Source organism: Scyliorhinus canicula, chromosome 27 (genome assembly GCF_902713615.1).
Source record: "Scyliorhinus canicula chromosome 27, sScyCan1.1, whole genome shotgun sequence".
NCBI classification, from domain to species: domain Eukaryota; kingdom Metazoa; phylum Chordata; class Chondrichthyes; order Carcharhiniformes; family Scyliorhinidae; genus Scyliorhinus; species Scyliorhinus canicula.
The window spans coordinates 5,433,720-5,454,121 of NC_052172.1; the positions used below are offsets into that span (position 1 = coordinate 5,433,720).

At 51.2% G+C, this 20,402-nt stretch overlaps 1 protein-coding gene across 1 annotated transcript in view; it reads right to left on the reverse strand.

The window, feature by feature from the left end:
• capns1b (calpain, small subunit 1 b) overlaps positions 1-20,402 on the reverse strand; it is a 38,105-nt gene that overhangs the window by 13,031 nt on the left and 4,672 nt on the right. The window contains exons 3-8 of the mRNA XM_038785900.1: positions 19,214-19,232; positions 15,067-15,159; positions 10,260-10,317; positions 7,189-7,253; positions 4,952-5,020; positions 2,672-2,750 (exon numbers count right to left, since the gene is read on the reverse strand). Of these exons, the coding sequence (XP_038641828.1) occupies positions 2,672-2,750; positions 4,952-5,020; positions 7,189-7,253; positions 10,260-10,317; positions 15,067-15,159; positions 19,214-19,232 (383 nt within the window). The remainder of the gene's footprint in view (positions 1-2,671; positions 2,751-4,951; positions 5,021-7,188; positions 7,254-10,259; positions 10,318-15,066; positions 15,160-19,213; positions 19,233-20,402) is intronic.

The window sequence follows — 20,402 nt, forward strand, 5'->3', positions numbered from 1 at the left end:
TCACAGCACCAGGGTCCCAGGTGATTTCCGGCTCGGGTCATTGTCTGTGGCGGAGTCTGCCCGTTCTCCCTGTGCCTGCGTGGGTTTCCTCCGGGTGCTCCGGTTTCCTCCCACAAGTCCCGAAAAACGTGCTGTTCGGTGAATAGGACATTCTGAATTCTCCCTCAGTGTACCCGAACAGGCGCCGGAATGTGGCGACTAGGGGATTTTCACAGTAACTTCATTGCAGTGTTAATGTAAGCCCACTTGTGAGAATAAAGATTATTATTATTAACCACCCCTCTCCAATTGGAAGTTGACGAGCGTAATATCAGCTCCGAGTGGTATATTTCCTATCGCATTCAGCTGTCATTGGACTCTAGTCAGGAGCAAAAACATTGCCCAACTCGTCGTCTCCACAGCGTGGAGATCATTCTCCGAGCCACAAGGTCCCGTCAGGCACAGCTCCTGGTTTAAAGCTGGGCATTCTCGGCCTGGGCATTTATTGATCATCCATTTGGTTCCCATGAGAAGTTGGCAGTGGAAGAATGCCTGCAGTGCTGTTACAGGAGGGAGTGCCAAGGCTCTGAGCCAGCAAGAAAGAATGGCGATAGATGCCCTAGTCAGAACGGGCTGCGGCTGCCGCCCTCGATAGAGACGGCAGATCTGGGAGGCGTTCTTGTAGAAACATTGGAGAGTTTGGTTTTAGGCAGCACGGTAGCATGGTGGTTAGCATAAATGCTTCACAGCTCCAGGGTCCCAGGTTCGATTCCCGGCTGGGTCACTGTCTGTGTGGAGTCTGCACGTCCTCCCCCTGTGTGCATGGGTTTCCTCCGGGTGCTCCGGTTTCCTCCCACAGTCCAAAGATGTGCGGGTTAGGTGGATTGGCCATGCTAAATTGCCCGTAGTGTCCTAATAAAAGTAAGGTTAAGGGGGGGTTGTTGGGTTACGGGTATAGGGTGGATACGTGGGTTTGAGTAGGGTGATCATGGCTCGGCACAACATTGAGGGCCGAAGGGCCTGTTCTGTGCTGTACTGTTCTATGTAAAAAAAAAAACCCGCAATGGCCTTGGGGAGTTTTTAATAGAATCTGTTAATTTATCAAATGGGTATTCTAAACACCAATGTTTACCTCGAATGCCACGGATAGGGAGCACGCAGAACGGTTGCAAAGTGGAGTCGGGCAGCACAAGTGGCTAGCACTGTAGCTTCACAGCGCCAGGGTCCCAGGTTCGATTCCCGGCTGGGTCACTGTCTGTGCGGAGTCTGCACGTCCTCCCCGTGTCTGCGTTGGTTTCCTCCCACAGTCCAAAGACGTGCAGGTTAGGTGGATTGGCCGTGATAAATTGCCCTTAGTGACCAAAAAGGTCAGGAGGGGTTATTGGGTTACGGGGGTAGGGTGGAAGTGAGGGCTTAAGTGGGTCAGTGCAGTCCCGATGGGCCGAATGGCCTCCTTCTGCACTGTATGTTCTATGAGTCTCAAATATCGATGCGATATTTCAAGTAATGGAGGTGGGCTGCCCATTTGATAACGCCACAATTTACAAAACTCACTTAATAAGGTTCCCTTTGAGAGACTTTTAAAGGAGTAGGGCACACAGGAGATAATAAACCTCCAGGCGGCACCGTGGTTAGCACTGCTGCCTCACAGCGCCAGGGTCCCGGGTTCGATTCTGACCTCAAGTCACTGTCTGTGCAGAGTCTGCACTTCCTCCCCATGTCAGCGTGGGATTCCTCCGGGTGCTCCGGTTTCCTCCCACAGTCCAAAGATGTCAAGGTTAGGTTGCACCAATGTCGGGGGGGGGGGGGGGGGGGGGGAGGATGGGGCTTGGAAAGGGTGGTCTTTCAGAAGGCTGGCAGACTTGATGGGCCAAATGGCCTCTCTCTGCATTGCCGTGCGTCTATGGTAAAACAAACATTTTGCAATTGAAGGCGGAGGATTCATCCGTGTCACATAGAGAAGTGTTGTAAAATGCTGTCAGATATGCCCTCTTCCCCCCTTCCCCCCCCCTCCCTCTTCCCCCCCTTCCCTCTTCTCCCCCCCTCCCCCTCTTCCCCCCCCTCTTTCTCCCCCCCTCTCCCCTCTTCCCCTCTTTCTCCCCTCTTCCCTCTTTCTCCCCTCTTCCCTCTTTCTCCCCCTCTTCCCTCTTTCTCCCCCCTCTTCTCCCCCCTCTTCTCCCCCCTCTCCCCTTTTCTCCCCCCTCTCCCCTTTTCTCCTCCCCCCCTTCTCCCCCCTCTCCCCTTTTCTTCCCCCCCCCTCTTTCTCCCCCCCTCCCCCCCCTTTCCCCCCCCCTCCCCCCTCTTTCTCTCCTCCCCCTCCCCCCTCTGTCTCCCCCCCCTCCCCCCTCTTTCCCCCCCCCTCCCCCCCCTCTTTCCCCCCCCTCCCCCTCTTTCTCCCCCCCCTCCCCCCTCTTTCTCCCCCCTCCCCCCTCTTTCTCCCCCCCTCCCCCCCTTTCTCCCTCCCCCCTCTTTCTCCCCCCTCTCCCCTCTTTCTCTACCCTCCCCTCTTCTCCCCCCCCTCTCCCCTTTTTTCCCCCCCTCTCCCCTTTTCTCCCCCCCCCTCCTCCCCCCCCTCCCCCCTTCTCCCCCCCCCTCTTCTCCCCCCCTCTCCCCTTTTCTTCTCTCCCTCTCCCCCCCCCACCGCCACCCCCACCGTACAGGGCTGGCCAGGACGCCGGTCAGATTGTATCACCTGCAGCTTCGAACGCCCCAGGCAATTCCTGGCTGTTAATTGTTCCCGATTGGTCAGCATCATATCTTTTGTAGACAGCCTGCGAAGGGGAGTTACACAGTTAGTTCAAACACCACACGGGGACAGAACAGATAGTCCAAGGCACAGATTCAGCAGAACAGCAATTGCATTATTCACCCTATAGCGCACCTCAACTCAATGTCTACTCTTGGCGCGTGTCCACGATGAGCGGATATACATATCCCAGCAGGGGGCCCAGCGGGCAGGCATGTAGCTACACTTCTTCCCAGCAGCCCAGTGATACTGGCCAGTGTTGGCAATGCAAATACTTTCCCAGGGTGGAAGCGAAGCTCATAGTGCTGGAGCAAGAGAGATCCGTATGGATGACATTAATCAGGAATCATGCCGCAAGGTACATCACTTCTCCAAGGGAATCAGTAAGTGTAGGATTGTTAGAGCTCAGTGCTTGGAACTCTACCCAGAGTCTGGGGGAGGTGGCAACAAGTTCAGACAAAGCAATCCAGAGGCCCAGGTTAATGGTCCAAGGTCACGGGTTCATATCCCACAATGGCAGGATGGTGGAATTTAAATTCAATTGAAAATATACAACTGAAAGCCTCAGTAAAAGGTGATCATGTTGTTAAAAACCAATCCAGTTCACTCATAGAACATAGAACATAGAACAGTACAGCACAGAACAGGCCCTTCAGCCCTCGATGTTGTGCCGAGCAATGATCACCCTACTTAAACCCACGTAACCCGTATACCCGTAACCCAACAATCCCCCCATTAACCTTACACTACGGGCAATTTAGCATGGCCAATCCACCTAACCCGCACATCTTTGGACTGTGGGAGGAAACCGGAGCACCCGGAGGAAACCCACGCAGACACGGGGAGGACGTGCAGACTCCACACAGACAGTGACCCAGCCGGGAATCGAACCTGGGACCCTGGAGCTGTGAAGCATTGATGCTAACCACCATGCTACCGTGAGGCCCCCCTATGTCCCTTGAGGGAACATGTGGGCGGCACAGTGGTCAGCACCGCTGTCTCACAGCGCCAGGGACACTGGTCCATACTGCCACTGGTCCAGGGGGTGGTTTAGCACACTGGGCTAAATCGCTGGCTTTTAAAGCAGTCCGAGGCAGGCCAGCAGCGCAGTTCAATTCCCGTACCAGCCTCCCCGAACAGACGCAGGAATGTGGCGACTAGGGGCTTACGTCACAGTAACGTCATTGAAGCCTACTCGTGACAATAAGGGATTTTCATTTTCATTTCATTTCAATTCCAGCCTTGGGTCACTGCCCGTGCGGAATTTGCACCTTCTCCCAGTGTCTGCGTGGGTTTCCTCTGGATGCTCCGGTTTCCTCCCGCAGTCGAAAAATGTGCAGGGTTAGGTAGATTGGCCATGCTAAATTGCCCTGAGTGTCCAAAAAGGTGAGATGGGGTTCTCTTTCCAAGGGCCAGTGCAGACTGAGTGGGCGGAATGGCCTCCTTCTGCTCTGTAAATTCTATGATTCTATGAAGAGAGGTGCCCTGAATTGAACACCATACTCCAGTTGAGACTAACTCGGCATTTTCTGAAGGTTCGCCATGACCTTGCGTTCCCCGTGACCTTGCGTATCTACTCTCTGCCCCTAGTTATAAAGCCCAGGATCCCTTGCACTTTATTTTGTCTCATTCTGGAGTACTGCCCCAGTCCCAGCAGCTTTTGGCTGGAAAGAGAATTCTGGATTCTTCACAGCGCCAGGGTCCCAGGTCCGATTCCCGGCTTGGGTCACTGTCTATGCACGTTCCCCCAGTGTGTGCATGGGTTTCCTCCAGGTGCTCCGGTTTCAAGTCCTGAAAGACGTGCTGGTTAGGCGAATTGGACATTCTGAATTCTCCCTCTGTGTACCCGAACAGGCGCCGGAATGTGGCGACGAGGGGATTTTCACAGTAACGTCATTGCAGCGTTAATGCAAGCCGACTTGTGAAATAAAGATTATTATTAATAAAATGTATCTCACACTGGTCAGGTCTGGCTTTGCTGATATGTTGGCCTTTATATATACCATTATGCACAATGAATCGAGTCTAAATTCTTTTTAAAAGCAAGGACTTGCTATCCATTGAACGTGGAACATTCTGATTCACGGATTCTTAGAGACACTGTGGCCACTATCACAGTACAACCAGGTCACAATGAGCCTGGGGGAGGCAATAACCCAGCATATACTGAGCCAAATACAGACACAGATATCGATACGTACACATTCTACTCTGGCATATACATACCTGCCACATCTTAATCTTGTTCCACAGGTATTTAAATTCTTCAAAACCCAGCCTCCCAGTGCTGTCGGCCTGGACCACTCAGTTAAGGCAGTGTAACAAGCTCAGTCAAACACACACAAGGTTCAAACCAGCCTCACAAAGAGTTGCATTTACATAGCAACCTTAAAAGTAGAAGGGCCCCAAGTCGCTTCGCAGGAGAATGATCAGACCAAATTTGACAGCAAGTCACGTGGGGACCACCTTCGGGACAGGTGAGTAAAAACCTAGAGGAAGAGTTGGATCTTAAGGTGTGTTCTAAACGGGGAGGGGGTTTGCAGATGCACAGATGAGAATTGAAGGAGCTCCCTGGTGGGGTAGGACATGTAGCGGAGACCAGCGGAAGGGAGAGCGAGAATTTTAAATTTAAAGGAGTCAATGGAGCAGGAGTCAATGGGTGCTCAAGAGGTCATTAGAAACATATCAGACGATTGTGGGTTCAGAGGGTGCTTCAGGGGGCAGCACGGTAGCATGGTGGTTAGCATAAATGCTTCACAGCTCCAGGGTCCCAGGTTCGATTCCCGGCTGGGTCACTGTCTGTGTGGAGTCTGCACGTCCTCCCCGTGTGTTTCCTCCGGGTGTTCCGGTTTCCTCCCACAGTCCAAAGATGTGCGGGTTAGGTGGATTGGCCATGCTAAATTGCCCGTAGTGTCCTAAAAAGTAAGGGGGGGGGGGTTGTTGGGTTACGGGTGTAGGGTCGATACGTGGGTTTGAGTAGGGTGATCATTGCTCGGCACAACATCGAGGGCCGAAGGGCCTGTTCTGTGCTGTACTGTTCTATATTCTATAGAACATATCTCCACTTAGAGAGACAAGGTTTGATCAGAGAAGATTACAGAGGGAAGGGAGGTCGAGGCCAGGAAGAGATTTGAAAACAAGGAGGAGAATTTTAAAAGAGAGACACGGCTTAACCAGTGTAGAGCAGCGGACAAGGGGATTTGGTACAAGATTAAGACATAGTTCATCCAAAGCTCTCTGGTCTAAAGCTCAAGAGGTTAGAAAATGGAAGTATCAAAGACGTGGATAGTGGTTTCAGAGATTAGCGGAGGTATGAGAGAATTGAGCGAGGTTAACGATTGAAAAAGGCAGTGTTCATGGCGGCTGAGATATGGTCATCACCTCGGGGCCAGACGTAACACCACGTTAGCCAACTGACCAATGGGCCTTGCACTGTTCCCAGGGCAGGGGATGGAGTTGGTAGGCAGAGGGAATAGAGTTTGGGACAGGGAACTTAAACAATAGCTTCGGGCTATCCAATATTTCATTGGAGGACATTTCTGCTCATCCAGAACTGGATGTTGGATAGGCCAATCTGACAGTTTAGCAACGGTGGAGGAGGGGTTGGTGAGGGAGAGCTAACCTCTGGCAAACGCGGAAGCCAGGGGTGTCCTTGAGGGGCGGCGATGAGAAATGTGAGGCGACCCCAGAGACAATGGCTCAGGACTGGGAAGCGAATTCTAGAAAATCTCAGCGAACGCAGGGGTGATGGGCAAACGGCATTTGATACAACAAGACTTCGACAATGACAATGGGCGGCACGGTAGCACAGTGGTTAGCACTGTTGCTTCACAGCACCAGGGACCCAGGTTCGATTTCCATCTTGGGTTACTGTCTGTGCGGAGTCTGCATGTTCTCCCCGTGTCTGCGTGGGTTTCCTCCGGGTGCTCCGGTTTCCTCCCACAAGTCCCAAAAGACGTGCAGTTAGGTAAATTGGACATTCTGAATTGTCCCTCTGTGTACTTGAACAGGTGCCGGAATGTGGCGACTAGGGGCTTTTCACAGTGACTTCATTGCAGTGTTAATGTAAGCGAACTTGTGACGCTAATACAGATTATTATTATTAGACAGGGAAGAATGGAATTGGATGAGTGAAAGTATTATAGAGCAAGGTGGTGCAATAACTTGATTAGAAGCTGAAGGACGGTTAAGGAGGAGATGGTTTGGTTTCACACAAGCTGTCATTTGCGACTTGGGAAAAGTTTGGCTACGTTCCCGCCCGTCACTACCCGCCACCACCCCCCCCCCCCCCCCCCGATGAAAGTCAACTAGCCCGGGACACACGAGCGATGGAGCATGGAATCATCCATCAGGATTCAGTGGGGGGGGGGGGGGAAGAAAGGGCTGGGACATTATGAACAGGTCGAGCCCCTCAGCCAGTGTTTGGGAGGTGAAAATCAGCTTTGCCTTTCGCAGGAGGATACATCCATAACAGCAACCATACTGCGGCAGGATTCCAGACTGAAGCCATCAGTCTTCAGATCGGCATCTGTGTGAGAATAAAACATTCAGCATCAAAATTAACACCAGGAATCTATTGCATCCAAAAACAACCAGATAAGGATGGAATCAGAAACTGGCCAATCTCTCTCATCATCACGCCAGTCTCTACATGGAGGGGATGGGGACATTAGGTCCATATTCCCAGCACTTCTGAAGGACGAGAGCCGATTCTCATTGAAGACTACGGGCGAGATTCTCCGCAAATGCGGAGAATCGTAAAGGCTGCCGTGGGACAGGCCGTGACCCACGGCAGCCTTCACGGCCACTTCCGGGGCCGATTCTCGCCCCCCCCCCGGGCGGGGCTAGGAGTGCGGTCCAGTGCGTCACGGCAGCGCGGCCTTGACGACGGTCGTCAAGGCCACACGTCAAGCGTCACGGCGGCTGACGCGGCCGATGACGTCAGCCGCGCATGCGCAGGTTGGACAAAGCCAGCAATTTAGCCCTGTGCTAAACCAACCCATCTTCCATTCCAATGGAACCATTTTCCATTCCAACCATTAATATTGTTTATCTGAAGCAAATGGAATTACGTTCATATAATGAAGGTTCCCTGGGGAGTAGATAATTAGAGACATTGTGTTTAGCTTTAAGATGAGGATGTAGTTCATGGGAGGAGCCAGTGGCTGAAGCAGTCAGGTGTTGAGCTAGAGTTGAGTTTTGATCCGTCTGTGAACAGACTAGCAGTTTCTCTCAAAGCAGTGAAGTCAAAAAGATTCTGCCTGTGGAGAGAACAGCTTCTGAAAAGTCTGGCAGGTTAAAGAGTAGTTTGACACAGACAAGAATCTGCAAGCTGGTTTCCTGAAAGATCTCTCAATGCACTTCATCCAAGACATCTCTTTAAAGCAAGTATTCCTGGGTTGGCTAACTAATGAAAAGTGGATTTTGACCAGAGATGGTTTTTGCTGGAGTGGCGATAAAAGATAGCAGTTAGGAGTTAGTGTTTCTTTGTTATTGTTACGCATTGTTTATCCGGTAATTCTAGACTATTTTCTCATATGATGTTAAAAGTTATTTCAATCCTGTGTTAGTAATAAAGTTTGTTTTAATATACCATGTCTCCATTTGTGTGTGATGTTACTTCTGGAGGCAAGCATCCTTTCCTCGCAGTCTTACTAAGTAAATAAAATACTGGGGTTTCTGTCCTGTGTCCTTGCAGCTGCTGGGGTCTGGTCCAGGATCACAATAAGTGTCAATTAAAATGCACCAAAATCCCAATGTAAGCTATGACCAATAGTTCTGCTCGATTATGTTGCTTGAGCAACTAATGCTGGCCAGAATGCCAAATCTTTAAATAATCAGGCTCTTCAATAATCTAAATAAAGTTAGTCTCTGTAATTATTACCATGACAATGATCAGCGATTGTTGTAAAAACCCATCTAGTTCCTTCCCCTTCTAGGGAAGGAAATCTGCCACCCTTGCCCGGTCTGGCCTACATGAAAATGAAAATCGCTTATTGTCACGAGTAGGCTTCAATGAAGTTACTGTGAAAAGCCCCTAGTCACCACATTCCGGCGCCTGTTCGGGGAGGCTGGTACAGAACAAAGAACAAAGAAAAGTTCAGCACAGGAACAGGCCCTTCGGCCCTCCAAGCCTGTGCCGACCATGCTGCCCGTCTAAACTAAAACCTTCTACACTTCCGGGGTCCATATCCCTCTATTCCCATCCTATTCATGTATTTGTCAAGATGCCCCTTAAATGTCACTATCGTCCCGGCTTCCACCACCTCCTCCGGCAGCGAGTTCCAGGCACCCACTACCCTCTGTGTAAAAATACTTCCCTCACACATCGCCTCTAAACCTTGACCCTCGCACCTTCAACCTATGCCCCCTAATAATTGACCCCTCTACCCTGGGAAAAAGCCTCTGACTATCCACTCTGTCTATGCCCCTCATCATTTTGTAGACCTCTATCAGGTTGCCCCTCAACCTCCGTCGTTCCAGTGGGAACAAACCGAGTTTATCCAACCTCTCCTCCAGACCCAATCTCATCGATTCTTCCAGCCCTCTGGTGTGGCAAACCACTCGGATTGGGAACAGATTACGGCCTTGTCAGCATCAGGAAACAACAAAAGATGGGAATTTGACACCTGACCTGAAGGACAACACCTGCAGAAAAAAAATGCAGCGCTCCAAATACAGCATAGAGTTACTAGAATAGAGGGTTAGGCTACAGGGAGAGACTAAACAGACTATAATAATGGGGGCTGAGATTAAAGTTTTTAAGATATTAAGTGGAACAGATTGAGAGACATTGTTTCAGCTTGTTGGGAGAGATGGGGAGTCGAGGACCAGGGGACAACGGTCTTCAGAAATAAAAAGCAGACCTTTTCAGAATGGAATTGGAAAACAATTCTTCACAAAGGGTGGAATTCTCCTTCAAAAATGATGCTCGAGCAATTGGTAATTTTAGAACCAGGATCGGCAAGATTTCCATTCGCCCCCTAGGTATTAGGTCAAGGTTCTGCAGTAATAAATTTCTGCTTCAGTCTCGAAAAGGCCACCATCTGAGCCACGCTGAACCCCTCCGGGTGTCGCGACAGCACAGTGGTTAGCACTGTTGCCTCACAGCGCCAGGGTCCCAGGTTCCATTTCTGGCTTGGGTCACTGTCTGTGCGGAGTTTGTACGTTCTCCCCACGTCTGCGTGGGTTTCTTCCCACAAGTCCGCGCCGTTAGGCGAATTGGACATTCTGAATTCGCCCTCCGTGTACCCGAACAGGCACCGGAATGTGGCGACTAGGGGCTTTTCACAGTAACTTCATTGCTGTGGTAATGAGACACTAATAAAGACTACACAAAGACCAATAAAGACTACACAAAGACCAATAAAGACTACACAAAGACCAATAAAGACTACACAAAGACCAATAAAGACTACACAAAGACCAATAAAGACTACACAAAACCAATAAAGACTACACAAAGACCAATTTGACATGATCGCATCATACGGGGGGGCAGTGGCAAGGCCACGGAAATAAATCCACTACTTACGTCGGCACACAATTTTGTTGAGAATGTTCTTCAGCTCCAACGGACTCACCTCCAAGTCCTGCAAAGAACCAGATCTTTTCTTAGATCACTGCACACGCCACTTATTCCAAGAGACTATCCCAATTCCCATTGCTTTCCAGGAGGAACACTAGGATCGGGTGGCAAGAATTTCTCCGAACCCAGAATATCTCAGATTTTCTCAACACGGAACAAATCGGGAGTATCCATCTCGGGATATCTTTGTTCTCTCTTCACCTTGGATGGATCAGGATCATTTCCCCCAGTCCCACAAGCTCCGGGTTTTCATACATCGGAGCAGTGCGATTGGGCGCACTTTGCTTCAGTGGTTGAACTTCAACCCTACAGAAATTCGGACACTGTTTCCCAGAGTCCCCCATGTTTGCACCTTGACCTGTTCACCCTGACCGCCACTCACCAGCCTGGATTCCTTTCCTATTGGATCAGTAACCTTTCCTTCCCCCCCCCACAGGCACAATTTTGTCACTCGGGTGGATAGCGAGAGTTCAATGGATAAGTTTTCTCCCCACCTTAAAATTAAAAAATGGCTGGTTTAGCTCAGTGGGCTAGACAGCTGGTTTGTGATGCAGAACAAGGCCAGCAGCGCGGGTTCAATTCCCGTACCGGCTTACCCGAACAGGCGCCGGAATGTGGTGACTAGGGGCTTTTCACAGTAACTTCATACTTCTGACAACAAAAGATTATTATTATGAAAAGAGCCAGGCCTCAAGCTTCCTGCAGCACCCCACAAGTGGCCAATGGAACTCCCGGAGCTTGGGAAAAATAAGCAGAAATGGAAGCAAATTGAGGCATCCTGGGACAAGATGCTGTCCGTTCGCAGCCCTACGTGACTTCTCTCCTGATTTTCCAACACGGGAATTGGTGACGAGTTCAGATTTCTCAGTCAAACTCTCACCCGTGAGAGAATCATTCAATCCCTCGAGTGTGGGAGGAGGCCATTCGGCCCATTGAGCCTGCACCAGCCCTATGAAGGAGCACCCAACCTAGGCCCACTTCTCCTCCCAGTCCCACCTAACCTTTGGACTCTGAGGGGCAAGCCACCTAACCTGCACATCTTTGAGCTCATCACAGAGGGCTGTGTAAACTCGGGACTTCATCCCAAACCAATTCGCTCTCTATCCGCTGCAGCCCCACTCCACTCCTTTCCCAGGAATAACGCAACCACTCTGCCGTTAACACAGGAAACAGTCAGTGGCTGTATGTCTGCAGCACCTCAGAACACGGAACAAAGAAAAGTACAGCACAGGAACAGGCCCTTCGGCCCTCCAAGCCCGTGCCGACCATGCTGCCCGTCTAACCTAAAACCTTCTACACTTCCGGGGTCTGTATCCCTCTATTCCCATCCTATTCATGTATTTGTCAAGATGCCCCTTAAATGTCACTATCGTCCCCGCTTCCACCACCTCCTCCGGCAGTGAGTTCCAGGCACCCACTACCCTCTGGGTAAAACACTTCCCTCGCACATCTCCTCTAAACTTTGCCCCTCGCACCTTAAACCTATGCCCCCTAGTAATTGACCCCTCTACCCTGGGGAAAAGCCTCTGACTATCCACTCTGTCTATGCCCCTTGTAATTTTGTAGACTTCTATCAGGTCGCCCCTCAACCTCCATCGTTCCAGTGAGAACAAACCGAGTGTATCCAACCTCTCTTCATAGCTAATACTACCCTCCATACCAGGCAACATCCTGTTGAACCTCTTCTGTACCCTCTCCAAAGCCTCCTGGCAGTGTGTGATGTTAATAACAAACAGCTTATCCTAACATGGCAGGTGGAGCGATTTGAATTCAATGAGAAAAAAAGTGGAATTAAGAGTCTAATGATGGCCATGAACCCAGCCAGTGATGGGCACATCCCACGATTCAAGTTTTTAAAAACGGATTGCCCTTTGATATTTGACACATTGCAGCTGGTGTCAGAAGACAGTAACCCAAAGCTGTGATCAGACAATCCCTTCAGTGGCTGCGGTCAGTAGCTGTGCAGGAATGGGTTTGTGACCACACCTCAATGACCAGATATTTCTGGTGGCTCACACCCATCTTTCTAAAGTGCTGGAGATGCACTCCAGCAACATTCACCCCTCCCTTTTTTAAGTGCTTGTTGTTGAACGCTTCAAAATTCATCGAAATATACATTAGAAAAGAGAGGGAAGGGGCACCAACTGGGTTAGTTGCCGTGATTGACAGGAGTGACTGTCCTATCAGAGGTCACCACTTACTAACAGGAGAGAAGAGATGTAAACTGGCCAGGAGTCACTGTCCAACAGCGCCTGAGCCTCACCCACTACCCCCCCCCCCCCAGAGTCACCCACCACCCCACCCTCACCCAATACCCCCCACCTTCCTCAGTGTCACCCACTGCCCCTCCAACCTCCTCAGTGTCACCCACTGCCCCCATTCCCCTCCCCCACTGCCCCATTCCCCTCCCCCACTGCCCCCCATTCCCCTCCCCCACTGCCCCCCATTCCCCTCCCCCACTGCCCCCCCATTCCCCTCCCCCACTGCCCCCCCCATTCCCCTCCCCCACCGCCCCCTATTCCCCCTCACCCACCGCCCCCTATTCCCCCTCACCCACCGCCCCCCATTCCCCCTCACCCACCGCCCCCCATTCCCCCTCACCCACCGCCCCCCATTCCCCCTCACCCACCGCCCCCCATTCCCCCTCACCCACCGCCCCCCATTCCCCCTCACCCACCGCCCCCCATTCTCCCTCACCCACCGCCCCCCATTCTCCCTCACCCACCGCCCCCCATTCTCCCTCACCCACCGCCCCCCATTCTCCCTCACCCACCGCCCCCCATTCTCCCTCACCCACTGCCCCCCATTCCCCTCACCCACTGCCCCCCCAACCCACTCAGCGTCACCCACTACCACCTGCCCACTGCCCCCACCCCCCTCACCCACTGCCCCCCCCACCCACTGCCCCCCATTCCCCTCATCCACTGCCCCCCATTCCCCCTCATCCACTGCCCCCATTCCCCCTCACCCACCGCCCCCCATTCCCCCTCACCCACCGCCCCCCCCATTCCCCCTCACCCACTGCCCCCCACCCACCTCAGCTTCACTCACTGCCCCCCCCAACCTCCTCACCCCCTGCCCCCCCCACCCACTGTCCCCCACACCCAGACCCCACCCCCTCACCCGAGCCTCATCCACAGCCACCCACCCCGGCCTCCTCCTCCGCCACCCCACCCCCACTCAGCCGCATCCACAAGAATACGAATCGGACTGGAGGTCTAACTGCTCCAAATGCAGCAAAGGTGAGTGGAGCCTGGGGGTGGGGGTGAAATCCCATTCGTCCCCCCAATCACACTCCATGGAAGCTTTCACCTGCCTAATAACAGCCAACATTCTCCTGCTTAACACACTCCAAATCTGGGAGGCAAGGCTTCAAGGTCGGAGTGGTGATAACATAAGGGTCCTTGTAAAAGTCACTAACTATGACTTCAAAGCGAGGTGTAATCGCACTGCCTCAACGCCAGCCCAGAGTAATCGGAATGGTCAGTATAAAATTTACAAACATGCCCATATTGTTTGACATGCTGCAGACAACGATATAATCTGGACAATCAATCTAATCATACCCATAACATATTAAAGATTAGGCCTGGAATTCATAGATTGATTATTAATATTATAAATTACATCATTGCCTCAGTCTAACAAAGCGTTCGAGTCTCATTCCTTCACCAGGAATAAAGGTGAGGGGGTGGAGGAAAAAAGTGGCTTCATAAAAGGTCGAGGGAGCGAAAGGGGGGGGGGAGGTCCCTCAGTGACCTCATAGCAGGGTGTGGTCACTTGGGGGAGGGGGGGGGGGAGGTCCCTCAGTGGCCTCATAGCAGGGTGTGGTCACTTGGGGGAGGGGGGGGGAGAAAGAGGGGGAGAGAGAGATGAGTAATGCCCATGTCTACGGGGAGATGACATTGCCCGTGTTGGTGGTGGTGATCGGGACACCCTTTCAAAATGGCGGCCCGATCTCCGAGGAACCAGTCTCGCCGCCGGAGTTCAGCTCCCTGTCTTGTTACGCTCTAGGTGTAGCATAAGCGGCTTCCTTGTGGTGCACTTGACAAAGGAAGGTTCAGACGTGGAGATAACTTCAACACGTTTATTAAACTATTTACACTTCCATTACCCGGGTTCAACACTACTGTTAATCCTACTATAGCTACCTAGACTGACTAACCAGTCTGCTACAATCCACGTGGTGGGAGTTATATTGAATCAACCCTGTGTGTGTACTCACTGACTGTCTCCACTGGAAAGAGGAAGATCATGTGTGTGTGTGGTCCTTTATATATGGGTTGGTGTAATGCCCTCCTGTGGTCGTGTCACCTCTGTGTGTATCGTGAATGCCCATTGGTCGTGTCCTATCTAACTGTTCTATTGGTTGAGCGTCTGTGTCCCATGTCTCTGGTGCTCCCCCTAGTGTCTAGCTAGTCTACATGTATTTACATTAACCCCTTGTGTATTTACAGTGATGCACATCACCACACTCCCCAGCGAAGAAAACATTTCAAAGTGCGGGCTGCAGACGGGACAAACTCCCCAAGGCCCCAAAAAATTATTTAAGTGTGGGTGAATACGGGTGTGGATCCCACCCAAAACTCCGGCGGGAATCACCCCACCAAACTCACCCAAAATGCCAGGGAGAATCTCGCCCTTAGTATCCAACATCTTCAGTTAACGGGAAGTATTTGGGAGACGCCTCGGAATGCACAAACATAGTTCAGAACGGTTTACAAATACACTAATGTGCACTTTTAATGCTTACTTCGCCAGCCAGACTCTTAAAGATCTGCCGGAACTTTCTCTCCTCGTCGTTCTCAGAGGCCTCGATCTGCGAAACATGGCGGGGCTGCTCAGCCTGTGATGGAACGGTCAACATATTGTCAGAAAGGTCAACACAACAGCCTAAAATCACAGGCCCGTCACAATGTCCAAACATTGCGGACTCGAATATGACAAAAAAACATACTTCCTTGCTGTCAGTACTCAAAAAGGTACAAGCTGTCAGTTTTATTTTATAAAATAATCCTTCAGAAATTTACTTCCAAGGCCTGGGATGTGCGATTGGCAACTCTGATTCAATTTCTTCCTTGAGGCTATTGCATGACCTGACCCAAACAAAGTTTTTTTTTTTAAACTTGCCCCATTTTGATAACAAGTGTTCAAAGATTTTTAAAATGCACCACGTGCGGGCACAGTGGGCGGGGCCCTGCGGGCACAGTGGGCGGGGCCCTGCGGGCACAGTGGGCGGGGCCCTGCGGGCACAGTGGGCGGGGCCCTGCGGGCACGGTGGGCGGGGCCCTGCGGGCACGGTGGGCGGGGCCCTGCGGGCACAGTGGGCGGGGCCCTGCGGGCACAGTGGGCGGGGCCCTGCGGGCACAGTGGGCGGGGCCCTGCGGGCACAGTGGGCGGGGCCCTGCGGGCACAGTGGGCAGGGCCCTGCGGGCACAGTGGGCAGGGCCCTGCGGGCACAGTGGGCGGGGCCCTGCGGGCACAGTGGGCGGGGCCCTGCGGGCTCCCAGCCGCATATTTCTCGGCAGTGTGCCATCCGCTGGTGGGTGAGATTCTCCCTTCCCGCCGCTTGTCAGTGCGACTTCCCATTGACGCCACCCTATGCCACCGGAAACACACGGGCGGGGGTGAGCTACCGACGGAAACAGAGAATCCCGCCGATAACTACAAATGACATTCAAGCAGTGCCACATTTAGGGATCCTCAGATTGATCGGGAGAGCGAAAGAGGATCCTACGGAGTGGGTTGGGATGGTGTGGAATATGGAGAGATAAATCCTAGTTTCCATTGGAGAGCGGAGCACAGGTGGGACAAAGGGCAGCCCAGTGGTTAGCACTGTTGCCTCACAGCACCAAGGACCCGGATCCAACTCCGGCCTCGGGTCACTGTCTGTGTGGAGTCTGCACCTTCTCCCAGTGTCTGCGCGGGTTTCCTCCGGTTTCCTCCCACAGCAGGGGCAGCAAGGTAGCATGGTGGTTAGCATAAATGCTTCACAGCTCCAGGGTCCCAGGTTCGATTCCCGGCTGGGTCACTGTCCGTGTGGAGTCTGCATGTCCTCCCCCTGTGTGCGTGGGTTTCCTCCGGGTGCTCCGGTTTCCTCCCACAGTCCAAAGATGTGCGGGTTAGGTGGATTGGCCATGATAAATTGCCCGTAGTGTCCTAAAAAGTAAGGTTAAGGGGGGGTTGTTGGGTTACGGGTATAGGGTGGATACGTGGGTTTGAGTAGGGTGATCATTGCTCGGCACAACATTGAGGGCCGAAGGGCCTGTTCTGTGCTGTACTGTTCTATGTTCGATGTTCTATAACTTGCCCATTGGTGTCCAAAGATGAGCAGTTTAAGGTGGGGTAACGGGGATTGGGCAGGGGAGTGGGTCTGGGTAGGGTGCTCTTTTTAAGAGGGTCGGTTCAGACTTGATGGGCTGAATGGCCTCCTTCAGCACTGTAAGGATTTTATGCTTCTAATGTTTAATGGTTGAAACAAAGGGAGCAATGCTAATAGTCTGTCTGCAATGTTATATTGGAACATTGTAGCCCAGGGGGCAGCCATTTCATTGCCTCATGTTTGTGTCAGCATTTTGGAAAAGCAGATTAATCCTACTCCTTTCTCCATAGCTTTGGAATGGCTTCCACTGCCCTATCGAGCAGCACTTTCAAAATCATAGCCCGGAATTATTCGGGAAGAATGTCCAAAATCCACACGGACAGTGACCCGGGGCCGGGATTCGAACCCGGGTCCTCAGCGCCGCAGTCCCAGTGCTAACCACTGCGCCGCATGCCACCCGCCACTCCAGCATTGCCGGCCAGGATTCCTGACACTGGGTGTTTATCAGCGTTTTTCCCTTCTCTCTATCCCGGAAAGTATTGAATCTCTTCCTGGAGATCCTGTCTGGGCTGCTAACCAAGCAAACGCAAGATATCACTGGGGACCCCAATGCAATTTCTAGATTTTCCCCACCTGTGGTCGGATTCACTCAAATGGCCGAATCCCTACAGTGCGGAAGAGGCCATTCTGCCCCTCTGAAAGAGCACCCTACCTAGCCCCACTCCCCCGCCCCCATCATCCCTTAACCGCCACCTAACCTTTTGGACACCAAGGGGCAATTTAGCACGGCCAATCCACCTAACCCGCATATCTTTGGACTGTGGGAGGAAACCGGAGCACCCGGGAGGAAACCCACGCAGACACGGGGAGAACTCCACACAGTCACCAGAGACCGGAATTGAACTAGAGGTTACCCACTGTGCCACCCTTTCCAGGATGGTAGAGGCAAGTGAACTAAAAGGCATGTGTGTGCGTGGTGCCACGCTGGCAACAGATACGTCAGTGCCCTCCACTGCGCACAAACCCTTCTGGAGACGGACCTTCACTGCGGCAGCGAAACAGGCATTCCGGAAAATCCGGACGCCGTTCCCACTTGTCTCAGCGTCACAATTTCCCAAAGCCACTAACCCACATGGGAGACGGGAGCGCCATGGCATGGGTTAGTCTCAGAACAACTCCATCCATGGGCTACATAGAATTTGCAGTGCAGAAGGAGGCCATTCGGCCCATTGAGTCTGCACCGGCTCCTGGAAAGAGCACCCTACCCAAGGTTAACACCTCCACCCTATCCCCATAACCCAGTAACCACACCCAACACTAAGGGCAATTTAGAACACTAAGGGCAATTTATCGTGGCCAATCCACCTAACCTGCACATCTTTGGACTGTGGGAGGAAACCAGAGCACCCGGAGGAAACCTACACACACACGGGGAGGATGTGCAGACTCCACACCAGTGGTTCTCAACCGGGGTCCATATGGACCCTGGGGGTCCATGTAACAATACTGGGGGTCCACACAAAAAAAAATACCGAATTGGGGGTCCACGGTGATATTTTAGTGGTCCATAGAGCAATTCTACTTCAGAACAATTGTTATTACTGAGAATCAAGTAGAAGAAAAAAAATGTTTGTTTTCATGATGAATATTCACCTTTCTCTCTCTCTCGCACTGACAAAGGTCAAAGAGAGATTATAATCTATCTAATTTACCTTGAGGGCTGAAGGGGCTCAGAACCAAAAAGGTGCATTTGCTGTGTTTATTTTTGTGGTACTGTATTCTGAGAAAAAAAAATCCATACCGGTTGATGACAAATGGGTTTATTGTGCTTTAATGACAGTTGTTGTTGTTGTTGAAGATTGCCCGGGCTATTGTCCCCTAGGAACAGCCCGGAGGACCTTTAATGACAGAAGCAGCTTATTAAATACCCACGGTTGACCTGACGCTTTTGCCACGTTTCTCCTTGACAAGTTTAATGAATGATTTAACACAGTAATCACTAGAAACTGTGTACATTTGATATGAATTGGTTATTTTTAGAGTAATTTAATTCAATTTAGTCAGTAAAAAGTTTTTTTCATACTTTTCATATTAGAATAAGTTTGGCAACGTACGAAAATACCGCTAATCCGTTTCCAACCCTCACGGTAAGGTAGATGGACTTTAGGATTAGTTTACCACGCATATAAGAAGCTTTTTTTTCTGTGGAATGGCTATGGGGGTCCACAAAAAAAAATTAAGAGGAAATGGGGTCCATGGGTTAAAAAAGGTTGAGAACTCCTGCTCCACACAGACAGTGACCCAAGCCGGAATCGAACCTGGGACCCTGGAGCTGTGAAGCGATTGTGCTATCCACAATGCTACTGTGCTGAGCATTGACAGCCAATGTTGGCCGCATTACTGAACACTTGGTACCGGGCAGGAAGCAGAGAAATAACAACCCTGGCTGACGTTCCTCACGGCCCAGAGCAGCATCGGCAATTTTCTAAAAAAGTTCCGATCAGGAGCAGAATCGGACGCCCAAGCGAACTTGAATTTAAATCAACTTAAAACAGTAATAAAGATTCAGTATACTCACTGGCCCACTTGACATTTGTCTGGAGGGCAGAACATGGGAGAGAAGAAGAAACAGTATATATTTAAATGCTGCATATATTAAACACATTTAAATATGCAAATGTTACAGATTTACATACAGTATAGAATGCAAAAACAGGCCATTTAATAGTGATAGAAAACAAAAACGTCAGCATCGGTGGTGAGAGAGAACGGAGCTAATGTTTGCGGTCTGGATAGATCTCGGTCAATCTAATAATAATAATCACTTATTATTAGACTTCAATGAAGTTACTGTGAAAAGCCCCCTAGTCGCCACATTCCGGCGCCTGTTCGGGGAGGCCGGTACAGGAATTGAACCTTGCTGACCTTGTTCTGCATCACAAGCCAGCTGTTTAGCCTTTTATAGTGGGAAACCACCCCCAAGTGTTCTGCCTGCTGATTGGTTATGTCCTGTTCTCTGTATTCATTAGCTGCCTACTTGTATCTCATTATGTGCATGTCTCCATATCATGACAGTCACCAATATTTCTTCTTCAGCCAACATCACTAAAACGGTGAATTCTCAGTCATATTCACCCATCAAATTACTTAGACTTCAACAGTAACCAACCCATAGGTAGACTCACTGGAGACTGAAAAAGGCATGTTTATTCATTCTTCCATCCACTTGTGATGAATTCAATTCATTGTGCCCCAGAGGGCTACATTAGCAGTCTCCGATTGTAATATTTAAGGTACAGGATGTTCCAATGTGTCGCATTGGTTCCCACGAGTAACAAGGGCATTCTGATAGGTCCCCAGATCAGTCAAGGTCAGTGCTCAGCAGTTGGCAGTCGATCATTTTAGGGAGCGAGAGAGTCTCTCTCGTGGGCAAGAAGCTCCATGCAGACAAAACGCTGCTGTGCGCTTGAGGAGCTGGGAGGAGGGCTGAGGGGAAGCCCTGGGGAGTCTCACACACACACACACAAGGAGATAGGACTGCAGAGAAACACGGGGGGGGGGTGGGGGGTCAGCTCAATGAAACTACCACCTATCGAACAGCTGAAATCGTGTCAGTAAGTAGCGGCTGAATTGCAGACTCCAGAATCCAGGGAGAAGGAACCTCGAGGGGCAAGATCGAGACCCTGGGGAGGTGGGCCATTGCTAAATGGCATCGGAGTGGGAGCAACCTTTAGAGAGAGTGTCCGAAGGAGCGATGTTGAAAAGGT